Here is a 27,344-nt window from a genome sequence, read left to right as displayed (position 1 = left end):
AGTGCCATGTTTGTTGTTCCAGATCTATACAGTTATCAGTATGTTGCCTGTAGTTGGATTGAAATTTTGAATGATGGCAGCTAACTACTTTTGCAAGCACTGTAATTTATATTTTTTAAGAGATGCCCAAATGGCGCATAGCATCATCTCCGCCCATTCTTAAAAGTGAGTCTTTTAAGTTCTTTGCGAGAAGACAGTATCATCACCTTACGAAAGTACTGTGGGCGGTGGATCTGCAGTGGATGAGAGCACTTCCTGGCAGGTTTGAACAAAGCGCTTCAGGGGCCAGGGGTTTAGGACAAACAGACATATCCAGAGAAACTCTTATTCCACTTATTCTGTTTGTACTGAACTCCTTAGCTTTAAGTGCCTTTTGATTTTGTGCACTGGCTTTTACTGAACTCTGGCTTCTGCTCTAGCTTTTGGGTTTCTAAAAGCTGTTTGTTATGGTTTATAACTATAAGGCTATCAAGTCACTGACAAGCTGTATCTAACTGTCTAATGTTCCTGTTCTTCACTGTGTTTTCAGCTCCCCTTAACCTCCTGGAGCTTGGTTATTTAGCTGAGATAGGCAGAGGCATGCATTTTGCATTTGAGTTGATAGTCATTTGCACTTCCAATTGATCTACTACTCACAGATGTTCAGTTGGACAATATACCCAAAGAACGAAATGCTGTACATTTGACAGGGATCAAGTCAGTAATGAAAGCTATCCATTTTTTTCTTATCATATTAGTCCTTTCAGGTTTTGAATGCTCAAGTAGTGTTGATAATTTAAATTAAGATGTAGAGTGCTGTAAGTTTGAAGAGATTAAATTCAGTGCCTTTGTATGAAGTGTGAAGAAGTCATTGGTAACAAAATGTCTTGAAGGACTGGCAAAATAATCCTATCCCAGCTTTAACAGCTCTGCTTTGGCACAGTTAGCACTCGTGTCACAAACCAGCAGCAGTGGCAGGCATCACTCATGCATCCACCTCAAGGGGTGGCAATTGCTGTTCTGTGTGAGGGGTGGTTATTTTGTATCATCAGTAGGAATTGTTTCTCTTTCCAAAGTTTTTGCACTTGCTGAATTTCTTTAAAAAATGCATAAAATTTAGAGAACATACATGGAAAAACAGCAGACATACTTTAAAAAAAAAAAACACATAATTGCAAGCCTGTAATTCCAGATGAGTCTTCAACATTACAAATCACAGTTGAACAAAGTATCCAGACACCTAATTGGAAAATCAGTTCCTCCTAATAATATATTAATCCCATTCAGCCTGTCCTCAGCACAGAAGACTGGGTATCATTACTGATTACTTATGCAAGGTAGCCTGCTAATACAAAAAGGATTAAAATAGTCTTTTGATCCTTTTTGATCTTTCACAATGAAAGAATTCATTGGCACAAATGTTACATTTAAATCTAGAGTTCATTGGATTGTCAAGTTGAGTTTGTGGTCTTGAAAGACAAAAATACTGATAATGAAAAAATCTGGAAAAAAGAAAAAAAAGCAGAATTGTTGCCTTTGCGTTTAACCAGATTCTTGAGCATTCAAAAACTGCATAATCTTTGATTACCAAATGCCAACGTGTTGCCAGAAAAAAAAGCATTTCTCTTTCATTTCTTCCCAGATAGTGCAAGATACAGTTTTCCTTCTAGGTCCTTTCTCAATGAAACCCAAAAGGATTTTTGATTTGAATGGCACTTTATCACAAGGACACATTAGAGGACCAGTTTGAAGAGGAAGTTCTGCCAAAACTCTGATCAGCTATTTAAAGTGTTTCCAGGCTTCTGTTTATTTTTATGAGTTGATGCTTCTGAGGTATTTGTTGTAGCAGGAATAGAATTTCCACAGTCACCTAATATGCCCTAACGAAATTATCTCCGTATGTAGAATTAGTTAGGAACTATGCCTAGAAAATGAGTATGCTTTTTCTGAAGGAAAAAGGATTTGTACTTACTGACAGCAGAACTAAAAATAAGTGAAAGGAATAAGACACTGACTTATTTTTTTTTCCTTTAAAAAAAAAATGTGTATATGTAAGTATTCTTAGGTAATTATGAAATTTTCTTCACAGCATGAACATGATACTGCCAAACCAGCAGAATGGCAGAAAAGCCCGAAACAGGATGTTTTTGCCTGTTTGTTGTAGACAGTTCAGATTGTGAACACTGCTGGAACCACTGCTTTTTTCCGTGTGCGTGGAAGCAGCGTGTAATACGCCGGCTGTCAAAACGTGCCATTCGCCTTTGCCTCGCCTCAGGGGGCTCTCTTACAACATATATCCCGTTCACGCTGGGGTCTGGCTGCTGAACAGAACAAGAAGTTGCAGGTCTTTACTTGGGTGAACTGCGTGTGCGTGGAAACCCCTCTAACGTGTCTGTTTGTCCACCAGGCGAGGCGGCCAGGGGCAGCGATGCCGCGCGGCCTGCTCCTGCGCAGAACCCCCCAGCCCACCCAGGTACAGTTGCCGTGACAACGGCGAGTGGTTTCGTGCCTTCGGCATCACCGTGGGGCTGCCGAGGGACCCCCGCGGGTTTTCTTCATCTGTGGCGTCTCCATTCCCCGTTCATTGCCATTGTCCATCCACCAAGCGGCACTGTTGTGTAGAAGGAAAAAAAAAAAAAGCAGCTTCGCTTCATCCCTCCCCGACTCTGCTGCGTGTGGCTCTGCGGTCACGTTCCCGTACGCCAGCATCTGTCCTGGTTGAAAGTCTGCACTTGCCTTGTAGTTTGTAGTCCATTTCACACTTCGACATGTGGGGCGATTTGACCATCAGCCTCCCGTTTAGTCACACAGCTTCCCTGTCGTTGTGTTTGGGGCAGGACGTCAGCATTAATGCTTTTAACTAAAGAGAAGCTTGCCTGCCTTGCTCTGAAATAAGCATACACATTTTTGTGATGAGTTGGTTTGCATAAATTTTAGAAGTGCTGGAAGCCTTTGTTCCCATTTCAGTGTAGGGAAAAAAAAAAAAAGAATCTAATTTATCTGAAGTTTAAAAGTTCTGTAAAACTCATGTCATTCTTTTTGCAGATTTTAATACTCTACATCCTGACTATGGCAAATAGAGAGTAATAGATGAGAGATCTGAATGGTTCTGAATTATAGATTGTGCCTTGCTTCTGTTCTTTTTGGTATCTTTGTCCTTCACTCTCCTTATAACTGTGATAGCTATTCTTTTCTCTGTAAGGGCCAAAGAGAGAGCTAGCCATTGGTTTTGTATGCCACCTGTGCATGTCTCCTTTGATTTTTCCTATATTCTCCTATAGTTATGGAGGTAAAGCCCTCCAAAGATCATGGTTATCTCCCTTACAACTAAACTCAAACTTTGTAAGACTTGCAGTTCACTTTTCTTTCATCATAAGTCTTCTCCACTCCTTTTGCCATCTTCTTTTCACTTCATTGTAGATCCTTATTATAGATCACATTATTTTTGAACTTCCCATCTTCTTCTCAAGACATTGCACATCTCCACCCTCTGACCTGCTGGCAACACCAACAGTTCAGTCCCTTTTCTCACTACCTCATCTGTGTATTTTCCAAATGGTTTTGAAACAGGGCATTTGTAACCCTAGTGTTGGCCCCAATAATCTTTAGCAACAGGCAAATAGAGAGTTAGAAGGCAGCACATGGAGGTTACACTGCTCCCTTTAGTCTCAGAAGGGTATGTATTTTTAGTGCATGAAGCCCAGTGCATCATTACTGTGAACTATTTATGGATTTTTGTGTGCATATATATATTTTTAAGACATCCTTTGCAGTAATGTGTTCTGACTACTGTTAACATCAGGGGTCCTTATCTCTTTCTGTGTTCCTCTTAAGCATTTATTTGACTTCCATTCTTATGGTTTCTTCAGTGTGATTCATACAGGCTTTAGGACTTTCTGGTATGTGTTTAGGTGGTCAGAGAGATGGCTTCTATCTCATCTATTAAAGAAGCATAATGTATTTATCAGAGCTTGATAGAATGAGCAGAAGAAAATTAGTCTTAAGTGATGCTCTCGGGTTGCTCACTGAGCTGATGAAGAAGAATGAGATGTGCTTGGTTAGTTAGTAAATGTAGGTTGTTGTATCACTTTGTATATTTTGTTTGTGTGTTGAGGGTAAGAATTCCGTTTTATTTTTACTTGCTTTTTTTTACTGAGGAATATTCCAATATTAGAAACTCTCTCGAATGATCCTGAGCTATTGAGTGAGGAGAATGTTTCACACTACTGGTTAAGAAACATGCTCAATCAATGAGACACACTACAGAAAAGATACAAATGGCATTTTGTGTTTAATCCGCCTGAGACCCCGAAATCTCAGCATTAGTGTTATATTGTATTTTCAGTCTTACAAGAGGATTGTTAATGCCTCAAAAATTGATGCATGCATAATACATCTGACAGACTTCAGAAGCATTGTGGTGACTTCAGTTAACTGTCCTTGCTGTAGCTCTGCTAAACTACCGTGTTGGGAGCATCACAGGTAGCTTTCTTTATACAGTAGGGAAAATATGTTTGATTGGTGTGAATTGTCTTACAGCTTTCTTCTTATTTCCAGTTGGAAAATTGATTACTCCTTTGGATATTAGAAAAGCCTGTTACAGTACAAGAACTCTCCTTTCTGACTTTCAACAAGCACACTCTAATTCTTCATATGTGTTATTCTTTGTCTTGCATAATTACTAATCGCATCCCCTAAATAATCCATGTCTCAGTGTTGTTCACATGGTTGGGGTCAGCATAAAAATATAAGTTTCCTGATGATACTTTTCTCAAATTTGCTTACTCATGCAGCAGGGTCAGATGCTACTGATTAGAATCCCAAGCTTTCTTCTTACCTTCCATTTGGTATAAAATGTACTTCTGTTTTAGCCTATCTCCATCTTAGTTTCATTACATTTTGTGTTGCTTTTATTTTTCATCTTTATTATATTTTACAGTCCATAATAACCTGAGCATTCAAAGCTCTTGGTGCTGTTTGAGCAAATTTCCTTTTACAACAGTTGTGTTTTCTCTCCACAAAATCCCAGCTATACATATTTCTTCTCTTGTTTGGTTATGCAAGTAGGTATATATTCTAGTCCTCTAAACTGTGGTCCATCTTTTCAAGTGTAGCTGTTTAGTAAGCAAAGTGTTTGCCACAAAGTGTTTGTCTTTTCAGCTTCCTATTATATTTTGGACTTTTTTTTTTGAAGTACAAAAAATAGAAAAAAAAATATTATGAAGCATTTTTCCCCTCATTTTACCAAGCTGTATTGTATCATATGCATGGGTTCATCAAATATATTTAAAGCATCCCTCTCTCAATGTTACCTGTGAAATTTTACTACATAACCTGCTTATTGTAGATGACATGGGCTAAGCACAGGTCATGCAGTGGAGAAGTTTGTGAAATACATATGTTGTTCTTTGTTTAACCTTTTTTGTTTTTAATCTTCATCCTATGTGGAAGTTATCTTCTTACTAGGATGGGAAAGAAAGCCCATTTAGTCTAATTTAGATGTAAAACAATATTTGTTATTGTAGTTTATTTTGTACATCTTACAGGATTTTTTTGTATAGCATTTATATTGGCTACTTTGGCTTAGCTATTTGATTTTCTTTTATAAATGCTTTATTTGCTAAAATGTGCCATCTCATCTGTGCCAAAACTATTTTTAAGTTTTACCTAATGTAAAACCACACTTACATTGTAAATTGCCAGTAAGAAATGCATGAGAAGTCTTCTTCTTACATAAAGGCAACTGTAAGGATAATGGTGTTGCCAAGTGACATGATTTTATCCTAAAATTAGAAATCTTCTTAAAACTTCCTTGTGACTGAATTATTTCTGCTGTTTGCCATGCAGTGTTTTGTCCTTTTCCACCTCTAGAATTATTTACAGAATTGGAGATTCATGTTCATCTAATTAGTGCATATCCCATCTCACTATAAAATTTGAAGGCAAAAGTTAAGTGAGCTCTTACAGCCTCCATTTCCTGCACCTGAAGGAAGCTGTTGAGACTGAGGGGTACATGATACGTGACTAGAGAATGATGATACGTGACTTTCTGAGAAGCAGCAGAAAAATGCAATTCAATGAACTTGGTGGGAAGGGAAGAACAGAGAATGGAAAAAGTTGTAGCAAGGAAGTCACAGAAGTACAACAAGCAAAGTGAAGGGGTCCAAAGAAGAGGAAGACGTGGCAGAACAGTGTCCATAGGAGTATGAGAAGCAGGACATAAAGTGTAGGACAGTCATCAGAGAGAAGAGCAAAATAATGCAGGAGAAAGTAGGAAACAGTTTGTATGCAATTTTTCTTCCAGAAAGCTTTAGGAATATTAAACTCATATTCTTTCCTGTTTTTTGTCCTTTTTGGTCCATTTTGTCACGCAGTATGTTATATTCTTTGCTAGTTCAATCTGTTAGTCTTTTTGCTGAGGTGACATTTTAAATGGATCTGTATTTATTCCCTGTAGAAAATGTGAATTACTGTTTTCGTGTGGCTGTGGCTGTGCAATATATGCCATGTAGGTCAACTGCCACAGAGAATTTGGCTCGAGCTTTGTCTCCACCCTGCAGGTGGCCCTGGCCAAGCGTGACAGTGCTGATTTGCACACCACTTTGAGAACAGTTACTGCTCTAGATCTTAAATGACTGAATAATATTAAGATGTTTCTGTACGAGTAGTTCCTGCTAGCTGTTTACCTTTATTTAAGATGTTTGAATTCAACATACATGGTCCCCTTCTGTATCTAAAGATGAATTTCTTTGTTTTCTGCAGCCTTTTCTGTGTCTATGTTCTTTCATTTCTTTGTCTTTTAGTTTTCTTATATACCTCCAGAAACATGGGGGAAGACCACAGTGCATAATGAAGGGTAGACTAACTCATTCCAGAAAAGGAGTTCTAGTTTTGTATTTTTAGAATTGGTAGTGGATCCACAATGACAAAAAGTGTACAAAAACATATACTAAGTGCGTTGGAAGGCCTGTGCAATAATATGTGGCATATCTGAGAGTAAAACTGGTTGGAGCAGAAGCAGTTTAGAACAAAGAAGGAAGAACCTCTGGCATCTGCAAGCCAGGTGGTTTGGAGTTTGATTATGGTCTTGCAGAGGAGATGAAGTTGCACTTGTAACATCTGGATGATTTAGTTTCAGTGGGTCATTCTTAAGGCCATAAAAAGTAGCATGAAAAGCACGAGCTCACACAAAAAAGGAAAGGAAAAGGGAGAAGCTAAACGAATTTTTCAATCAGAATAACTGACAAAACAGGAAAAGGGAAGAATTCTAAGCCTGAGTTTCATGTTTGTTTTTTTTTATTTGTTTGTTTGCTTTTCAGAATGGCAAATTCTGTACTTGTCACGCTGGATTGACTTCCTCAGATAATTGAAAGGGTTTTTTTGGAAAACTAGCATCTGCCCTAATGCAACATTTTCATAATGAAAGTTAATGAAAACTGACATATATATTGTTTTTTCTTCTGGAGTTGTTCAAATAAAAAGTTATATTAAATATTTCAAAACCCTCTGCAGGCCTCAACTGCAAGAAATGGTTCTTATCAAAGAATGTCTCATCACATACAGTGTCATGGTGAAATAGCTCAGGCATGTACCCATGTGTCCTCACCATTAAAGTGGACAACACCAGATTCTCTAGAAAAGATGCATGAACTAGTAGTAATGAAATACTGAGCAGGTTTCATCAAAATCTGTTAGGTGAAGATGGCCTTAAAATTTGAGGCATGAGAACTTAAATTCTATCTCAAAGTCAAGTTATTGTTCCCTGTTGCAAGTCTAGATATTGTCATCTAGATATTATATGTCAAACCCATTCTTGGAATCTGATGTTCTTGTTTGTTTTCTTTTGTCAAGTTTTAGAGCATATTTGTTGAGAGAAAAAGGATTTCATTTTCAGTGTTGATGACATGAGACGTATTTATTTTTGTTATGAGATGTACTTTTGCTCATTATGCAGCAGAGAGAAGCTCCTCAGTCTATAGATAAAGTATATATACTGGGAAGGTATTTATATAGATAAATATATTATATAGCATATATATATATGCTATATAATGTGCCCTTGTGTATATATACCTATATATACACTAAGATTTGTATTTTTCTTTCATACAAAAATCGAGTTCTGTGTATGTCAAAATAGTTCTTCAATCTCAGTGCATGCTGATACACTTCAACATTTCATTCTGTGTTGAGCTATCTGTGAATCTCAGTGAATATCAATAAAGACAAGGAAGTATTTATAGGGAAAAGAAACAGCGTGCTGATTAATTCTCATCTTACTTTCCACTTGTTTTGCAGGTCAGACTTCAAAAAACATCAGTTCATCTCCAAGCATAGAGAGCTTGTCTGGAGGACGTGAATTTACAGGATCTCCACCTTTGTCTGCATCAAAAAAGGATTCCTTTTTCAGTACAATCTCCCGTTCTCGTTCCCAAAGCAAGACTATGAGCAGAAAAGAGTCTGTGAGTTCTTTAACTTTTTAAACTATTTTAATGTCACACTGCATTACTTGTTAGAGCCAATCATTTCTCTCATTCATTAAGCACTTGTACTTGAAAATGTTTCCCTCAGCTCAAATTAACAGCAAAAGCAGAAATAAGCTATTTAAACTGTTTCTGTTGAGTAACATCTCCATTATGGATTCCATCCCATAATCCTACTTGAAACTGTGAAAGTGCCTTATGCCTTTGAGAAAGAGAAAAGAACTCCTGTAAGTTACTTTGCTTTGTTAGACTTTCGGTGTAAGTTAATAAACAGTTCAGTGGGGAGCGTGAATGCTCAGCAGATCCAAACATGTCCATCTGTTATCCCTGAAATTCTTTAATACATACGAGATTTCCCAGTGTCTGTAGCATCTGTAGTCTGTAGTCACAGTTTCATTTCTCACACAGCCCTGACCTTCCGTTTGGCCACAAGACATTTTTTATTTAAACAGAATATTTTCATCCAAGAAAATCAGTTTGAATTAATCATAGGTGTGTTCCAAAGAAATTCTCATCCAGTCAGTGATATTTTAGGAGCACTAATTTGGTAAATCTCATATGCCTTGGAGCAGGAGGATTCTTGTTTATTTTACATAACCGCTCCCCATTGGCTTTCTGCTGATTAGAACCCAGCTAGCATAGACAGAAAAAGTTGGTTTTTTTGCGAGATGAAGGCAGGTTTTTTTCTCTCTTCCATTTTTATCAATGTATGTTCATTGATTTCAACAAAAATGAATTGTAATAGCAACATTCCTGTACTGCAGCATTCTTCAGGTATTCAGAAATCTTAGAAACAGAGCTAAATTCAGCACAAAAATTAATCTGAATATTTCATCATTTTTGTCCTTAAGCAGCAGAAACGTTATTAATAGTCACATTATATTTTCAATTTGATACTTAAAATGTTTTAATGAAATGCATAACTTTGCACATCCTTTTTTTTTAGTTTTTATGCAAAAAAAAATAAGGTTTAATTCTTGTTCTGCATTCTTCATTGATGCCTAAAGAAAAATTGTGCATTGTAGTTAGTTAACAAGAAGCCTTAATTTTGGGTTGTATTCATTTAAGATACATCAGAATGAATTTAAAGCTAAAACCAACTCTATATCTTTCTGCTTGTCCTTAAGAGTTGAAGAAAAATAAATATACCAATATTAAAGTTCTCCTTTTATTCAGCTCAATAAGATCTAAATCCAAATTTTGTTTACAACTTTTATCCCAGCCAGGACTTAGGTTTTTTGCACTTCAGTAGAGTTTAAGAATAATTCCTCCTCAGTCCTCTAATAGGAGACAGAAGAATTTTTCATAACACTCAGAGTCAATTAGAGTCTATTAATGATCAATACATTTTCAGATAAATAATTTCCCGTATTAGTGAAATTTTATTCATCTTTATCAAGGATTTTGAACAAAGATACTAATTGGAACACATTTGTAGTCCTTATGATAATTTTCAACAGATTGGTAGCCGTGATAATCTAAGCTGAGCACTGATTTGTAAAGACATTGTTTGAACTGTGATAAACTTTACATTGTACCCTTGAATGACTGAACAGCTAGGAAAGGTTTTAGGCTGCCAAAATCTATGTCTCCTTGTGTTTGTTTCTGACTGACTTTTGATACAGGAAAAAAAAATAAATTATAGCAGCTCTGATAGGAAAAGGTTTGTTTAAATCTATTCTTTAATTCTTTAAGATTATGTTGTAGTTTATATTTTCCTGTAAATTTCGTGATTTCTAGTGTTCTATTTAAAGAAAACCCCAAAGAGTTCTCATCCTAAGGTCCAGAAATAGTTGCATCAGGATTCTCCAGTCTTATGGTTGCTTCCTTTACAGCTGTTTTCTAAAGGGAAAAAAAAAAGAAAAGAAAAAGAAAAAAAAAACTTGAAAACATAATGGCTTCACATCTTCATTTTATTTATAAAAACTGAGCTGTTTTACATTTTTACATTTTTCTCTAATAATCACTGAGATTATATTACTTAGCATTGCGGAAATTACCTTTGTTGGAACAGGGCCATGCATCGATCACTTTTCATAAAGATGCTTTTAAAAGCAGTCTTTCTGTGTGTAATGGATGAAGAAGAATCTATTTCCCCTTCATCTTTGTAATTGTAATTAATGTCCTTCTCAAGGAAAAAGAAGGAGTGGAATGCATACATAAAAACATGTCCTTCAACGTGGAATTAAAAAAGGTGATTCCCACATACCAGAGGAGATTCCTGTGGCATTGTCAAAGGATGAACGGGAAAGTCATCATCACCCGTATCACAGGTCCGGTTCTGGACTCCCCCATATAAGAGAGATGTGGACACACTGGAGGTTGTCCAACAAAGGGCCGCAAAGATGATGAAGGGACTGGAGCACTGTGCGGGTGACCAAGCACTGGAACAGGTTGCCCAGAGATGTTGAGTCTCCCTCATTGGAGATGTTCAAAAGCCACATGGACGTGGTCCTGTGCACCCAGCTGTAGATGGCCCTGTGTGAGCAGGGGGTTAGACCAGCTGACCTCCAGAGGTCCCTTCCAACCTCAGCCGTTCTGTGATTTTGTGACAGGATAAACTGGAATAAGACTTGTCTAAATTCTTTCTTTCCCAAAGTCTGTCCAACAAGTTGGACTTTCTTTGGAAGAGTTATAGTCATAATACTTAACTTGATTCATTGCCTCCAGGAACAGGATGTCTCCATTTCTCTTATTAAGGACTTAATAAGATATTAACATTTCTGTTATATTTAGTCTTCTGGATTTTTTTTCCCTCTCAAATCCAAAGATCAATTGAATGACATTTTTACTGCTGTTGACAGAAACAGATGTCCCCAGCTTTATTTAGTTAAGGAAGTGAATATATAGCCTCAGGGCTGAATGCACAATATCAGATCATACTTTGGCAACCGATGGCAGCCTGATGTTATTCACGTTATTACTGAGAAGCATTAAGCTGTGTGCTAATGTGAGACCCTCCAAAAGTGTTTAAAAGGTTGTTTTTTTATGTGCTCAGCAGTGAAATACCTCTCTTCCTCCTTACTGCTTTCTAATAGGTTGCAATTTCTGGAGCCTCCTTCCCACAAATAAGAACAGGAACGTAGTAATATACGTTCAGTGTCCATTATCTTCTGGCTGGGTCAATCTAGCTGGAATAAAGTTCCAGAAAATTTCCACTCATAGCCTGCTTGCTGCCCCCTCCCTTTCAGCAGAGTTGGGAAACTGGGTGCATTTGTGGGTCATTTATTTGTGATTATGTTATATTCAGTACCCCAGCAAACATCAAGGACAGTCTCTTTTCAGCAAACAGAAAAGCTGACTAGACCTTGATTTTGGCAAATATGGTTGGCTGGTTTCAGTTTCTGGCAGAAAATTTTGTAAATTGCTTTCAGCCATAGAGATGTGCCAACTGTTTTTAAAAACTTTCACAAAACAAAAGTAGGATAGAGATATTTTTAACTGAAAAGAAGATTTTCATTTAGATAAATTGTATATTTTAATAATTTCTAAATTAAAGGTCTCAAGTTAAGAAAAATAAAATGATCCATTTGGAAAATGTGTTAATTAAAGAATTCCAAAGAAGGACACATTTCTAAGGAAAATCTGGAGAAGTTTATTTTCTTTACTAAAACAGTTTACAAACATGGTCAAACAGAATCCTCATTTTTAGCAAAAAAATCCTGAACAAAGTGTCATCCATTATGCTGTTTTTGATTGCACAGACTTTTTAATTAAATTAAATTTGACAACATATGCTATTGTCCCCACAAGCAGGTAGAAACAACTGTTACTGTCTGTGATTCACATTGCAGGTTTATCTGATTTGAAGTTAGTTATGAGTACACCTACAGATCAGAAAATTAATGGATGCCATCATTTTTAATTAAGTAGGCATATGCTTTACTGATTTTGGAGCCTCGTTTAAGCATACAAGCTTGACGGTTTTGCTCAAGTAGAGGTAGTATAAGAAAATCAAAGGGATAATAAACGAAACGCTAAAGAACCGCACATAAAAACTCATGGATGCAAAACTGCATTTGAAGAAGAGCATACCTTTTGTATGATGTATAACACATCTTGGAGACATCTTTTATTCCCATATCTCTTTTCCTTGGCTATTATTTTTTAAATCTCTTTGTAAAGGCTTTAAGCAAAATATTTGTCAGTCCATACTTAATCATGATGAACATTTGTTCAAAAATGTAAATGCTATGATGAAATGTCTTTTTTTAGTTAAGCATCATGAAGTGTTCCCTGAACACATAAGTGTCTGCGTACAACACCCAATTTCTTGGTCAGTGTGTATCAGGCCTAAAGTTAAAGGCATGATGATCGTTTCTCAGTGCCTTAGATTTAATGAACTTCAATGTCTTAACATTTTACTTCAATTAATGTTATGGAGCACATGCTTTTTTTTTTCTTTTGTTTTGATGTGACAGACCAATTCTGACACATGAAAATTGTAATTTAGTACTTCAGTTCATCTAATTTTAGAGATGGGTGAAAAGAATAGTAAATCTGAGGTGCTGCCATGTCACGTGAGCACAGTTCGTAGAAAAACCTCTGAGATACTTTGGAAGTATGATGCTTTTCTCAGTTTCCTTCCTCAGGCACCCACAATATGCTGTGACTCAAGTAAAAGAGCTGAAAACAATGCAAGGGAAAATAAGCTGCCTTTTAAAGTTTTTCATTAGAAATACTTGCAAGTTTCATATGATTTAGTAAAAAGACAGCTGTATGCATGAGTGGCAGCTTTGAATTCTAATGCTCCTTATCTTTTTTGGAGTGATTCATTTCAGGGAAAAGAAACTGTACTGTGATAAAAGCAGAAAGTTAATTGCTTAGGAAAAAAAAAAAAAAAAGAAAAAAAAAGATGAATAAAAATCCAAGTGGCTCAGCAGTGCTTTTTTGTCATATTATGAGCAATAAGTATGTATACAGAACAGATCTGCGGGGCCATTTGGAAGATTTTTTAAATGTCAGTGTAAACTGTTGTCTTTCTCTGGTACCAGAGATTCAGATACGTGCAGCTGAATTAGACTTACCAGTAACTTCTGCATAGAAGCAAATTAAAATTATATAATTGGAAAGAAGGCACTAAGAGGTTTTTAAATTATTGGACAGCCCTGTGTAACTGTCAAGGAAATTTTGAAAAATATCAAAATCTTGAATTATTTAGAATATAAACAGCATTTAAAGAAGGATTAAAGTGACGTAGGAACCAAGAAACATGAACATTAGCTCCTCAGCAGTCATGTTACCAGCAGCACTGCAGGTACAAGAATTTGCTCTGTGCCTGCTCTTTCCACCCACCAATCATAAAGTTAATGTTTCAGCATCCCGGTGACAAAGGGAAACTCATCTGAGGATCTATACTGGTGGCTTGAGCTGCCCTTTTACTCCCTTTAAATGGAAATCTCTTCCCTTCATCTTGCTCTTTTAAGGTGACAGCACAAAAGTACTGTCCAGTTCTGTGAAGATCTCTGAGATCTGTACTGAACTCTCAATAAAAGCATCGACATCTCTCTAAATCAAACTGTCGTTTTAGTTGTTTGGGCTTTTTGACTGCAAATGAATTGTGAAATGAATTGTAGGTATGCATTTAAATATAGAATAGCTTGATTTTTGTTTTGTCTGTTTGGTTAAATGAAATCTTTTCCTATAAAAAGAACAGAACTTCTACTTCTGCTCTTTTAACAACGTAGTATAAATGTTTACACTGGCATCTTTTTATTGTCACTGCATAATCACTATACTTAAGATTTACCTTCGTTAAACTCAGAGTTCTAAAAGCCCTAAATAATAATATCCTGATCTGGCCTTTATCCTGAATCATGACAGGAGTCACATCAAAGGTCAAATACATCCAGCCTGAATAGAGAAGGGTTTAGTGAAACTTTTTTGCAGCTGATGTCTAAAAGAATTTTAACTGAAGATGAGTTGAAAAGAAGGTGTACTGTAAGAGTCCTTCATAAATGATTGTGTGCATGTTAAACTGTGTGTATGTTAAAATACTTATTCAAAAAGGTAAATTAAGAAGCATAATTATGTATGTATATTGTATTTAATTGACTATTTCATTCAACCAAAAACTTCAGTAACCTAATATTGAAACATGGAATATGAACTTTATTCATTGTAGAATATCTGTTTATTCATCATTCCGTATTCATATCCATTCAAGAATACTTAAAAGTGTATTTCAAAATTCAGAAGATATTTTGCTTTTTTTTGCTTCTGTTCACGTTTGTCTTACATTTGCCGTGGTAGGCCTATGCAGTCTTAAAGGCCAGATAGGCAGAAAGCCACCCAGCTGTGATACCAACCAATAATGGAGGAAATGAAGTTCTCATTTGCTTATGTGTTTATTTATAGATATTTCCAAAATGCTTACAATCATACCGTTTAAATTAATATCTCAGTTTTATTACTTATGCAGAAATACTGCCATACGATTGTGAACAACATAAACAGCAACACTGACAGAAACCTTTTATCAGTATTTCTGTTCAAAGGGATAATTTCTATTTCCTTACAGCTCTTCCTGATGTATTATTACCTGTTCACTTATCAAGTGAAGTACTACAGATTTTCTTAGTTGTTCAGTGCCCACCCATGCACAATCAGTTATGCAAGTTTTGTTATATTCCATATATCTTCCAGCATTTTATGGATCTTGTTGTTAAACTGTCTCTCTGCAGTCCCACAGGGCAGTGCCAGCAATCACAAGTCCCTCAAGTCTTACATTTGCTTGAAAAAGAGTTTTCTTTCCATCCTCTATTTCTTTGTCCCTAGGTAAGAGTTTTCATTTAGGTATGCTCAACTTCCTCCGTCTTCCCGGTAAGGAGAGGATATCTGAGCATAGGAGTAGCATACTTTAAAGAGGAAAATATGCCCAGGTTAGATGAATACAAGTCCTGCTTGTACACCAGCCATGCATGTGCTGGTTTCCAGCTCTGCAACAGTGAGGCTGGTGCACCTGGAAGCAGCTTCAGTAAGATACTCACCGTTGGAAGCTGCTTTGGGAAACATCCAAGCCAGTAGTCCTTTGCCACTAACATTTCTGGGCAAGGTGAAGCATGGCACACTAAGCTGACTCCAACAGAGCGATCCTGGCAAATAGGCTTTGAATTGTTTAAGATGTAAATTCAACAGCAGGGCCTGGTGGGTAGAAGCTGTGAACCAAAGTTTCAGCTAGTTTCAGGATTTTAATTGAAATTAAATAGATCTATCAGAGGGCATAAGAGATCATCTGGGACTACATCTTTTGCTTTTTTTCCAAATGTCACTATATGTAGATATTTTAGCTTTGTTTTAAAAGAAAATAAATCATATACATAAATAATTATAAATTAACAATGAAATAAATATTTCCCTTCAGTCACTAATCATTTTGGTGGCGATTATAAATTAATATTTTTATTGTGCTGTCCCAATATGAGCTGTTGACTGGTCTGCTCCGTGCTAATATATTCCAAACGGATCCACTTTTTCATAAAGCTACAGATACATAGTGCATAGAAATACACATATATGTATTTCACACATCTTCAATTTTAAAGACAGTAAGAAATATGTATTTTTTCTTCCATTTGAGAAGCAAGAGTTTCCTTGGACAACGATAATTCTACTGTTAGAAATTTGAGTGTTGGAAGAAAGAGTTCCTGACTATACTGAATCAGGGTTGCATTGCTTTCAGGGTTTGGGTTCTTGTTTTTTTTCGTTCTCTGTTTTATGTTTCTTTTTGAAGAACAGAAAGGCTAATTTATTTATTTATTTATCGTTATATTTATCATTTAATCATTTACCAATAATTAGTTGTTTCTATTTACATGCACAGAGCTTGGGAAAAGCATTGTATGATGCCATGCCTTTCTGTGTTATTAGTGAAAGCACATAGAGGAAAGTCAGGATAGGACTACTGCCTAAAAACATACGACTTTTCAGTTGGATGCCTTCTTGCATTTTAATTTATTGGCAAATCTATCTTTATCTCATCCTAGTTGAACATCTCTATCTGTATTATAAAATTTCTTTCTTGGTTTTGATACTTACTTTCAATCAGAGCCCTCTGAACAAAATAATCTGATATTTTTTTTCAGTGTTGGTACATAACCCAATTTAAATTAGCTCCTAGCAGTCACACTGAATATTTTAGTGACCTTTCTTATGTCCTTCATTTTAGTTTCTTATTTTTGTCAGTCACATTTCCTCACCCCCTTCTGACATATGTTGTCACCGAGATATCATCACTAAGGACTATGAAGTGACAGTTCAGTTTCAGGTTCTCAACTAGGCAATTCTGCTCCTGAACTTACTTTTTTGAGCAGAAGGGGATGCATCATGCCCTGAAGTGTTTTAACTTTGACAGCACTATGTTTTGATCTAGAATTCTAGGATTACTTTTTACCTAATTCACTCGTGCTTGCTCTTATGACCCTTGATGAATTTGGAGACATGCAGTACTGCCAGAGAACAAAGCTTCTGTGTTGGAAAGCAACAAGTCAAAGTAATGATCAAGGCAGATGAAAAAAAGGGGGAAAAGGTATGCTTTCGTTTGTTTTGTATTTTCCTTAACTTCCTTTAATGTGGATAACTGCACCACCACTTCCTTCATTAATCTAACAGAGAATCTGTTTGTGCTTTAAGGAACACACTAAATAAGTATATAACTATCAGCAAATGTACCGTGCTATTTGTTACTCTGAGCACCTAGGTCTACTAACAGTAGTGAAATTAAGAAAGAAAAAAAAAGGGGAGGGGGAGAGCAAGAAGAAAACATATCCACTTAAACATCACCTGGACAGGCTGGAGAAGTGGGCCCACGTGAACCTAATGAGGTTCAACATGACCCCGTGCAAGGTGCTGCACCTGGATCAGGGCAGTCCCAGACAGAAATACAGACTGGGAGAACACATAGAAAGCAGCCCTGCGGAGAGAGACTTGGGGGGTTCTGGTGGACAAAAGGCTTGACATGTGCCAGCAGTGTGCACTTGCAGCCCAGGTGGCCAACAGTGTCCTGGGCTGCATCAAAGAGGCATGGCCAGCAGGTGGAGGGAGGTGACTGTCCCCCTCAGCTCTGCCCTCATGAGGCCCCCCACCTGCAGCACCGCATCCAGGTCAGAGGCCCCCAGCACAAGAAAGATGGGGGTCTGTTAGAGCGGGTCCAGAGGAGGACCACAAACATGATCAGAGGGCTGGAGCACCTCTCCTGTGTAGAAAGGCTGAGAGAGCTGGGGATGTTCAGCATGGAGAAGAGAAGGCTCTGGGGAGACCTCATTGCAACCTTTTAGTACTTAAAGGGGTCTTATAAAAAGGATGGAGAGGGACTCTTTAATTGGGTAGATAATGATAGGACAAGGGGAAATAGTCTTAAACTATAAGAGGAAAGCTTTAGATTAGACATTAGGAAGAAATCCTTCACTGTAAGGGTATTGAGGCACTGGAACAGGGTGCCCAGAGAAGCTGTGAATGCTCCATCTGGGGAGGTGTTCAAGGCCAGGCTGGATGGGGCTTTGGCCAATGTGATCTAGTGGGTGGCATCCCTGCCCATGGCAAGTGGGTTGGAACTAGGTGATTTTTATCGTCCCTTCCAACCCAAGCCATTCTATGATTAAACTACACTTTACCATCATGGCATTATACAGTCTGGAATGAGTTAAAACAATGTAAAATAAGAACATAATTCAAGTTCACCACAAATGCAGTCCATAGGAATAAAATATATAAGATTTATCTGAGAATATTGTGCTTAAAATGTTGAATATTGTTGAAAGTGTACTCAAAATAATGAAAAATAGCGGTAGTAAAGATGTGAAAAATACTTAAGTAAGGTGCATTTGGAAATATATTAATAATGGGGTTAGTTCAACTCATACAGAAACAGACAAAAATAGAGAGGTAATGGTTCATCACAGGAAATGAGTATATAATCTCTACTTCTGCAGGAATTAATACCTGAAAGCAGTATCTGAAGTCCTTTGTGTTCTCCCACACAATTCACAAGTAACAAAATTCTCAAAGTAAAAGTGACAACACGCACTGACAACATACATCTGTGACATCCTTGGTGAATTTCATCAAGCAAAAGCAATTGTGCTCACATCTAATCATTTCATAGCTACTTCCACATAGAAGAAACTTTCTCTAGACATCTGCAAAGCAAAATGCCTCTTCAAAAGTCTCCTAAAAATTCTTCCTTTCCATTGGCAACAGTTTGGTTGCTAACATGCTGAAGCCATGTCTGTAAGACTGACTAATATTGCCATATTGTTTCCATGTCCTCCCCATATGTGTGTCTGTAGCCATCTGTTGTCTCTTGGCTTGCACTGTTAAATCCTTTAGAGTAAGTTTTTTTTTTTTTCCTTTCTGTTTTCATGGCGCCAAGGAGAGTGAGGTCTTGGTCTTGATGAGGGCCTGGGACTAATACAATTAAATAATAAATAAGTTAAATTAATAAATTAAACATTCTTTAATGTCATTTATTGTTCAAAAACAGTGGTTTCTGGTTTAAATGTCAGCATATGCTGTAGAGTATTCTGTGGCTGGCATGGATCATAAAAAAATTCTGTGGGTGTCAACTAACATTCATCTGTCAGGGGTTCAAGATTACAAAGTTAAATCTTGTATTTAGTTGCATTTAATTGTTAGATTCAAAAAATTAAAATGAAATAAATTCTCACAAAATGGAAACAATAACCACTACTTTTTTCTGTAGGGAAATTTGCATAAAAATTAATGAGATTCCATGCATCTGAATCTTGTTTAACATGTAAAATGTTACCGATATCCTAAGGGTGTATAACTTGAGTATATTTTATGAATAAGCACTGGTAAGTCTCTAAGTAAGTCTTTGGCTTTAGAATTTCCTTGTATCAATGTAATTTTTTGCTATTATTTTCCTCTAAATGTTTCAAAACCTCATCGGAATTATTTTAAAATTTGCCCTGCAAACTTTCCAAGAGGTCAGAGGATGATTCTTTAGGGCTCTTGCTATATATACTGAAGGAGTTGAAAATATAACAGGGCAAATTAATATAGGAAGTATCCAAGGGCTATTAACTAAAAAGAAAACAAAACAACAACAACAACAAAACCCATTTCTAGTTCAAGAAATCTCTGATTCGCAAATCTTTGCATCCTCTGGGTGAGTATTCTGGCCAATACCACTACATGATTATATTATTACGTACTTTTTTCATTACACGTGATGCTACCCGTCTTTGACCACCATCAAACAAGACGCAGGTAAAACTAGGCCTTTGTTCCAACACAATTATGTCACTTTTTGCAGTGTATTTTTAATCACAACATTTTTGCTTAAGCACCTTACGTACCTTTAAATGCTCTTGAAGATAGTTTCTTTTCTGCTTCACTTACCACTTGGTAGTGCTGCCAAGCTGATCAGCTTTCAGAGCCATTCAGCTCCAAGATGAATGGAATTTTGCCATTCTGAGTGTTCACAAATGAAGTATTGAGATATACATCATTGTAAGCCATTGATAACTGAGGGTTTCCTTTTCCTGGAGTTTCTACAGGAGTAAAACAGACGAAAATTTAATTTTTCTTTCACTTCCTGACCAGTAAGACTAAAAATTTAATGTTAGTATGGAAGAAAGACATTGCAGACCTGATTTCCTATATCTGTATTCTCTGTTTTCCAGCCCCTCTAGTTCCGTGTCTGTTCTCCCATCACGTATTTGGGAGAAACTTGTTTAAACTGATAAAAACAAGGTTGAGGAAGAATGGCTTCTGCCAAAACTATTTTTTCTTCAGACCTTGGCTTGTGTAGGATGCTAAATTCCAGTGGCCTTAATCATTTTTGGAAACCTTATTGCAGCTTGTAAAGTGATGAGCTGTAAAAGGATAGGATTACAATGTCAAAACTGTAAAACTTGCTGTAATCTGTTCTCGAAGGTGCTGACCACTTTTAGTTAGTCATAGCTGTTTTTCTGAAACAGTAAAATTTGATGAAAAACAGGGTATGGTAGAACCATCACTGATCTCATTATGAGTCTACTTAACTCGGGAGAAAAGGAAGGATATAAAAAATTTATTTCCTGAGCTGTCTTTGTAAAGGTGAGAAGATAGATGAAAGGAAAGGTAATAAAAAGGGAAGAGCAAGCTTTGGACAAATGGAGAGCACCAGAACTGTATAGATTTAAAAAAAAAAATAGCAAAGATATGGCAAATCATTAATCATAAAAGAATCAGTTTTCATGGCAAAAGGAAAAGGAGATACAACAATGTAATCAAAGTTCTGGATACAGATAAGAAGAAAGAAAAGCATGAGAAACATATATGTAAATCACTTTTTTTGCAGATTTAGTCTGAACCACAATGAAAATAGTTGGAGATGTGGATATGGAGGTACTCGAATAGATTCTTGCTTTGACTAGAGACATAAATACTAGCCTACCTTATATTGTTAGTGAAATATAAAATCAATGTGGCATCACAAATAACCCAGTTCCTTTTCATTCTCACATTAAATTTGTTATGGATCATCTGTAAGGCTCTAAATCATCAGGAATGTTGAAGATGTGGAAAAGTTTTTTGAGGACCCTGGGACTAAATTTTCAGAAAATATTGTTAAGATGTTTTACTGAAAAATAACATCTGTAAGGCTCTAAATCATCAGGAATGTTGAAGATGTGGAAAAGTTTTTTGAGGACCCTGGGACTAAATTTTCAGAAAATATTGTTAAGATGTTTTACTGAAAAATAACGTCATTAAATGTGTACAACTTGGTCTTGCATGTCTCATGTAGTGATTTTTTTGTTTGATTTGCTGCTTGATTTGGTTTTCTTCCTTATAATACAGCTTGCAATATTAGAAAATTGTGAGCTTATATGCTTTGTAGGACATGTTGCTCAAGAATTTGGCAATGATTTTTTGTTTTGATTAGTTATTTAGACGATTGATTGTTTTTTATTTTGTGGTCAGCTGGTTAACCTTTGAGAGCTATGGTAGAATAAGTCTGAATCACTGCTCACGTGTTTGTGGTACTGCGTCTGTCCATTCAGCTGGAAGGTCGGTTTCTCAAGGAAGGAAGGATCATAATGGTTTTCTTTTAACTTATGTTTGGTCAGTTCAAAGAGTTTGTAAGTCTCTGCTCATGCATAAGAGAGATCAAATCATCAATGCTACAAAATAAAAATGGTATCCAGGGAACTCACCGTTTCAGCACAGTGAAGCACAAAAGTTGGCATTTACAGAATGGAGCAGGGAATGCTGTCTGAACAGGAATAGACAGCATCTGCACAATACCAGTTATAAATCAGTTGTTTCGTTTACTATTGCTAAAGAATTTGACTTCAGAATATTGAAAAAAATGTGTCCTTTTTTCTGAGGGGCTTTTTGGTTTTGCTGCTTACCTTTACAAAGCTGTAAAACGTTCATAATTTGCAGAGCAATTTTAGAAAGATCCTGTAAGTGGATTAGATTTAGAAATGTTGATTAGAAGTGACTTCTGCTCAAACTTCTATTTGGAGCAGGACAATCACTAACATTGGATCAGGTCAGTGGCTTTGAATAGGAACTCTACCACTTCTATGAGTAACCTCTTCCATTGCTGCACTGCTCTCCTAAAGAAAAACATTTTCCTAATGATCAATTTGAACCTTCCAAGAGGCAATTTTTGGCCTTCTCTATCTTCTGCCACTGCTGAGAATTTGATTACATCATCGTTGTAACTCCTTGTAGTTGCAGGCTCCCAGTATTCCCCTTAACCTCCTGTTTGCCAAAGTAAGCAAGCCCAGCTCCCTCAGCCCATCCTCCAGACCTGTAACCAGCACAGGAGCCCTGCATTGTACCTACTCCAGTTTCTCCAGCGTCCTTGAGCTGATGGCCTAAAATATTACTCAAGGCAAGGCCTCAAGAGCACTGAATAGAGGTGGATAATGATTTTCCTGTATTTGCTGACCACACATTCCTTCTTAGGCAGCCCAGAGCACTATTTGCACTTCTTGTGAGGGTAGTGCTTTGTTAGTTCACATTCAACCCAGCAGCCACTGTAGCCTATGTAGCCTTTTCAACAGGCCTGAAACATAGCTAGTTCCTTTCCTGTCTATACTGCTGCATTGCTTTTTTTCTCCCCAGGTGCAGAATTTTGCACTTCATTAAGTTTCTTAAACAGAAACCTCAAAAAAGTTTCTTTTGCTTAGGCCTCCAGTGTCTCATGGTCTTTCTGAATTGCAGTTCTGATGCCTCCCAGTTTTGCATCACCTGAAAATCTACTGAATATGCATTATGTCCCCTCATCTGAGCTGTTGCTGAAGATACTAATCAGTATCTCTGTAGCAGTCCATGAGTTACTGTGCTAATTTCCAACCACTAACTGGATGTAATGCCATTGACTCGACCATTTGAGCTTGGGGGAGGCTGACCAATTTTCAGCCCATCTACAATGTTTTTGTTCAGCCCATTCTTCCTCACGTTGTAAATGATGAAACTTTTGGAAATGTGTCAAAAGCCTAAATGCAGTCAAAGTATATTGCATCCACTTCTCTGCCTTCATCCGCATGACCAGTCATTTCATCACGAGCGTGATTTGCACTTGGTAAATCCTTGTTGACTTCTCTTGGTTATTGTCTTGTCCTTTGCGTGTTGGAAATTGTTTCCAAGAGGACATGCTCCACGAATTCCAGGACTAAGGTGAGGCAGTTTCTTAGATCCTCCTTCTCCCTTTTCTTTAATATGAATGTAAAATTAACCTTTCTCCAGTCATCAGGGTTGTCCTGTAATAGCAATGATTCTTCATGGATGATAGCAAGTGGTGTTACAATCACATCATCAGCTCTTTCAGCACCCGTGTGTGTATCTCGTTTGATTCCATATCGATGAACACATTTGGCTTCTTCGGGTATTCATCAACTTATTGCTCTCCCACTCATAGCCATACCTCTCCTTCCCAAGCTGTACATGAAGAGGTCTAGCAGCAGACTTTGCCTAAAAAGCTATAGGCAAAAATGGTATTGCTGCAGACTTCCATATCATCTAGTATTTTGTTATCTCCCCTAACAAGCAATAGATGGACATCTTCTTTGAACCTCCTTTTGCTGCTATCATACTTGTAAAATTCCTTCTTGTCACCCTTTAATGTCCCACATTAATTTTAGCTCCAGCTGGACTTTGTCCTTCCTAGTGTTGTTCCTGTGTCCAAGCAATGCTTGTGTGCTTGTCCTTTGTTTCCTGTCATTGTTTCCACACATGGGCTTTCCATTTCCACAGTTTCCATTTCAATATATGCTTTTATCATTTTAGTTCATTAAGAAACTCCTTGCTCAGCCAAGTGGCCTTCTGAATACCTTCTCCATAAGTGCTGCTTCTTTATGTATTTCTGGGCTAGGTCCCTGTTCTATGGCAAATTAAACTTCTAGTCCTTTGCACTAGATTAGCAAGCCTGTTAACAAAGATGTTCTTCCCTGTCTTTGCTAGGTGTATCTATTCTTGTTTTAAATTGTCCTTCCTCATCAAATGAGGTGTCACAATCAAAGTAGTCCAAGCCCTGCTAGTGCCACCAGATATGTAGCCATATGTGTGGTCTGTTGGATACACCTCCTGCTAGCCAGGCTTTTCCCTTTTGCCACAGGATTAAAGAGAAACGATACAAGGATTCCTGTCCCATTCACCCTTGCCCGAGAGCCCTACAGTCGCTTTTGAGGTAAAATGGTTTCATATCACCACCTAATTGGTGTCTGCATGAAAAAGCAGAAAGAAATCAGAACATTAGGTTACCCCAAATAGTCTTTCTGCAACACCACAAATTGAGGCTCCAGGCAAGCAACAAACCCTCCTAGGCGAGGGATCTGGCTGGCATACCCAAAGAGAGTCACCAACCACTCACTGCCACTGATCACTTTGTCTTGGTAGCTCTCTGATATGGTGTCCAATCTGGATTCTTCCTCTGAGGGAGCTTGTTCGTCCCCTCTGCTGCCTGGGCCCTGCACCATTGGCCAGCCTCCCTGCTGCCAGAAGTCACAAGCCTCCAGTTTCCATTCCCTTAGGAGTGCATGTCTTTTTCCCATTCCATCAAGCCTCAGTTGCACCTTCCCTGTCAGTGGCATAAACTTTTGCACCTTGAAAGATCTTGTCAGTCTCCTCTTTGTCGTCCCCGATGCAACAAAACGCACCAGCTGCTCCACACCTGCTGCAGCAACTCTAGCAGAGCAAACCTCCCACCAGGGTGGTCACCCTCAGGGCTCCATATGCACCGAGGTTGGCACAGCACTGCAGGTGACTGGCCCAGCAAGGAAAGGAGTTATGTCTTGTAGCACGTCACCACCGTTTGGGTGTTGTCTTCTTATGCAATCAGTACATCTGGGTCTCTTGTGTGTCAAATGCCAAGTTAACTGCCTTGCTTATTTGTTCGTCCTGCTGGCAGCGCTCCTTGGTGCCTTTCCTGAGGGTGCCAGATAAATAAGAAGCTCAAAGTGCGTTCACTCAGCCTTTTGCAAGATTTCCCGCTTGGCAACAAACCTCTTGCACTTTCTGTGAGCTCCTGGCCACAGTGCCTTCCTTTGTAAGCACTGGGTATGCTGAACGCTTCTGCAGCCCGTGCTAGATTCCAAATGAGCTGAAGGAGTGGTACTCAGCACCAGCCTCCCATGCCAAAGGAAAGGGAGTACCTTTCTGTACTCTTGTACAGTTGAAAAGGCTAGTTTTGTAATCTGCTCAAGTGGATAGAGCTGTCCAAAAACATTTAAAAATCAATTTACTGCTGTTGTGGTCCGTGAATAAGAAAAAATAGTGTGGGAAACATGGAAATTTAAATTATGTGAAATTAAATTTTCTTATTCAGTTGTAGAAGATAAAATGGTTTTCTATTACTGACTAATGTTTTTAGGAAATTGATGTTTATTTATAGAAAAATACTCAAATACTGTTTCCTTTCCCCATCTTACAGCTAGATTTGTAGTGAACTGGCAATTTAAAATTTGTGGTAGATTATTTCTTCCAATTGCTAGATTTCTGTGTGTAGTAGGAAAAGGTCTTCTGCAGGGATATTTCTTGAAGAGCTTGTATAGGCTGTGACAGAACTGCAGGCTTTAAATGAGGTTAGTCTTTCAGAATCCATAAATTGCCAATACCAAATCAGTCCCTTTGAGGCTTAAATTGACAAGAGTATGAGGGTGGGTAAAATAAGGTGAGGGTTTATTAACACAGGGAAATAGTAAAGAAAAAAATTACTTAATGTCTGTAGGTTATAGGTGCAAGGAAAAAGTGCATAAGGAGAAAGTGATATTGCTGGATCTTGCAAAATGCTACTGTTTTTTTCAATTGCTTTTGGATATATGCTGTATTAGTGCTAAGTTTCATTTTCTTGCCTCTGTGTCTCAGTTTGTGATGAAGATTAAGATCACTTGTATGTTTAAATCAAGATTGATTCAGGCTGATCAGTTTGGGAATTTTTTCATTTGCAATGTAATTCACACTTATGTTCAGCAATCCCCCTCAAACAAGGATATGATAAGACTAAAAGTCCTAAGAAAAACAGCATGCTGAAACGTTGCTTTGCCTTTATCTTTTTGAATTCAATTGCATTCTTAAATAAAACGAAACAAAATTGCTTGATACTCTATGTGTTTAAGCTTTGAAGGATTTTTTTCTTAAAAAGCGATGACTTTCTCTGCCGTATGGTCATTAAGTCAAGACTGGATGCAAGTGTAGATAGCAAAGGCGTTCAAAGAGAAATTCTTCATTGAGGTAGTTTCCATTGCATATACAGGTCATGTGGCTTAAAATTAGGCCTTAAAATCAAGAATCTGTTTTTAAAAATTGTATTTTAAATTACACTTGATGTATCTTTATTAAAGAAATCAATAATTCAAAGTAACTTTTACAGTATGTGAGCTGCAAGTAGTTTTCACCTAAACAATGTATAAGAAGTTTTGTGTTATTGCAATTGCCTTGGCATAGAAGTGCAGGTTTTTAATACAAGTAGAGCATGATGTGTGACACAAATAAATATGCCAAAATTTATAATAGTAGTGCACCCTTGAGTGTGGCATTAGGTCTCATTAAATGTACACCTTAAAATAAAAAGGAATTTTTCTGAGGTGTCAAACGGATTGCTGTAAAAATTACTCTGCCGGAAGTGTGTATTTTTCTCCTTGATAATTTTTTTTAATTATTGCTGTTGTACGGTGTTTCTGGAAAAGAAATAAGAACTCTTAACCTTTCATGGATAATGTAGGAGAATGTAGGCAGTTTTTTCTTAGATTCTTTAAATGAAAAAAAGGGTAGTATTAATAAAAATTGAAACTTTAAGACCAAACCCTATTTCCATGAAATAACAAAATAATTTAAAAGTCTTTTAATAAATACATCTGGAAGGTGATTCTCTTTATTTCCAAAATTTGCTGAAGAACAAAGAATTAGAATTAGAAGACATCTAAACATGTCAAGGGTTAGCTTACCAATTTTACTGTATATCATAAAAAGGTGTTTGTTTATTTAAAAATGCTAATAATGTTTTAATTGTAGGAGGAGGAATTGGAGGCCCAAATTTCATTTCTACAAGGACAGCTAAATGACTTGGAAGCCATGTGCAAATATTGTGCGAAGATGATGAACACACACCTTGGTAAGTGCAGTATCCTTTATTAGCCTGCTAATCTTTGCGAATGCTCTTCTGATGTTTGTATTACAACTAAAATAGTATTAATGTAGTACAGTGCATATTATTTTAAAAGTCACAACGAAAATTGAATTAATGTACCCAGTTGTTCTATCAGATTCTGCCAACCACTGTACCTTCATACTGTCATACCTTTAAACTTGAGAGTGTGTTAGCCACTGATGATGCTAAGAAAAAATTACAAGCATTTTAGCACAGATGGTCTTTGTTCTTAAGATTTATTTTCTTGTAAGAGGCTTGCTAGAACTCACAGCTCATTT

The 27,344-nt window shown here is 37.2% G+C and overlaps 1 protein-coding gene across 6 annotated transcripts in view; it reads left to right on the top strand.

Annotated features, from left to right (window-relative positions):
* TBC1D5 (TBC1 domain family member 5) overlaps window positions 1–27,344 on the top strand; it is a 321,851-nt gene that overhangs the window by 268,916 nt on the left and 25,591 nt on the right. For 4 of the 6 annotated variants that reach the window (XM_066991876.1, XM_066991877.1, XM_066991874.1 and 1 more), the window contains 3 exons: window positions 2,387–2,452; window positions 8,278–8,441; window positions 26,931–27,030. In XM_066991876.1, coding sequence (XP_066847977.1) covers window positions 2,387–2,452; window positions 8,278–8,441; window positions 26,931–27,030 — 330 coding nt within the window. Of the gene's footprint in view, window positions 1–2,386; window positions 2,453–8,277; window positions 8,442–23,069; window positions 23,304–26,930; window positions 27,031–27,344 lie in introns of those variants that run through there. The other 2 variants (XM_066991879.1, XM_066991878.1) reach the window with 2 other exon arrangements.

This window comes from Anser cygnoides, chromosome 2 (assembly GCF_040182565.1).
Source record: "Anser cygnoides isolate HZ-2024a breed goose chromosome 2, Taihu_goose_T2T_genome, whole genome shotgun sequence".
Classification (NCBI taxonomy): Eukaryota; Metazoa; Chordata; class Aves; order Anseriformes; family Anatidae; genus Anser; species Anser cygnoides.
This window is presented reverse-complemented; position numbering and strand designations above follow the sequence as displayed.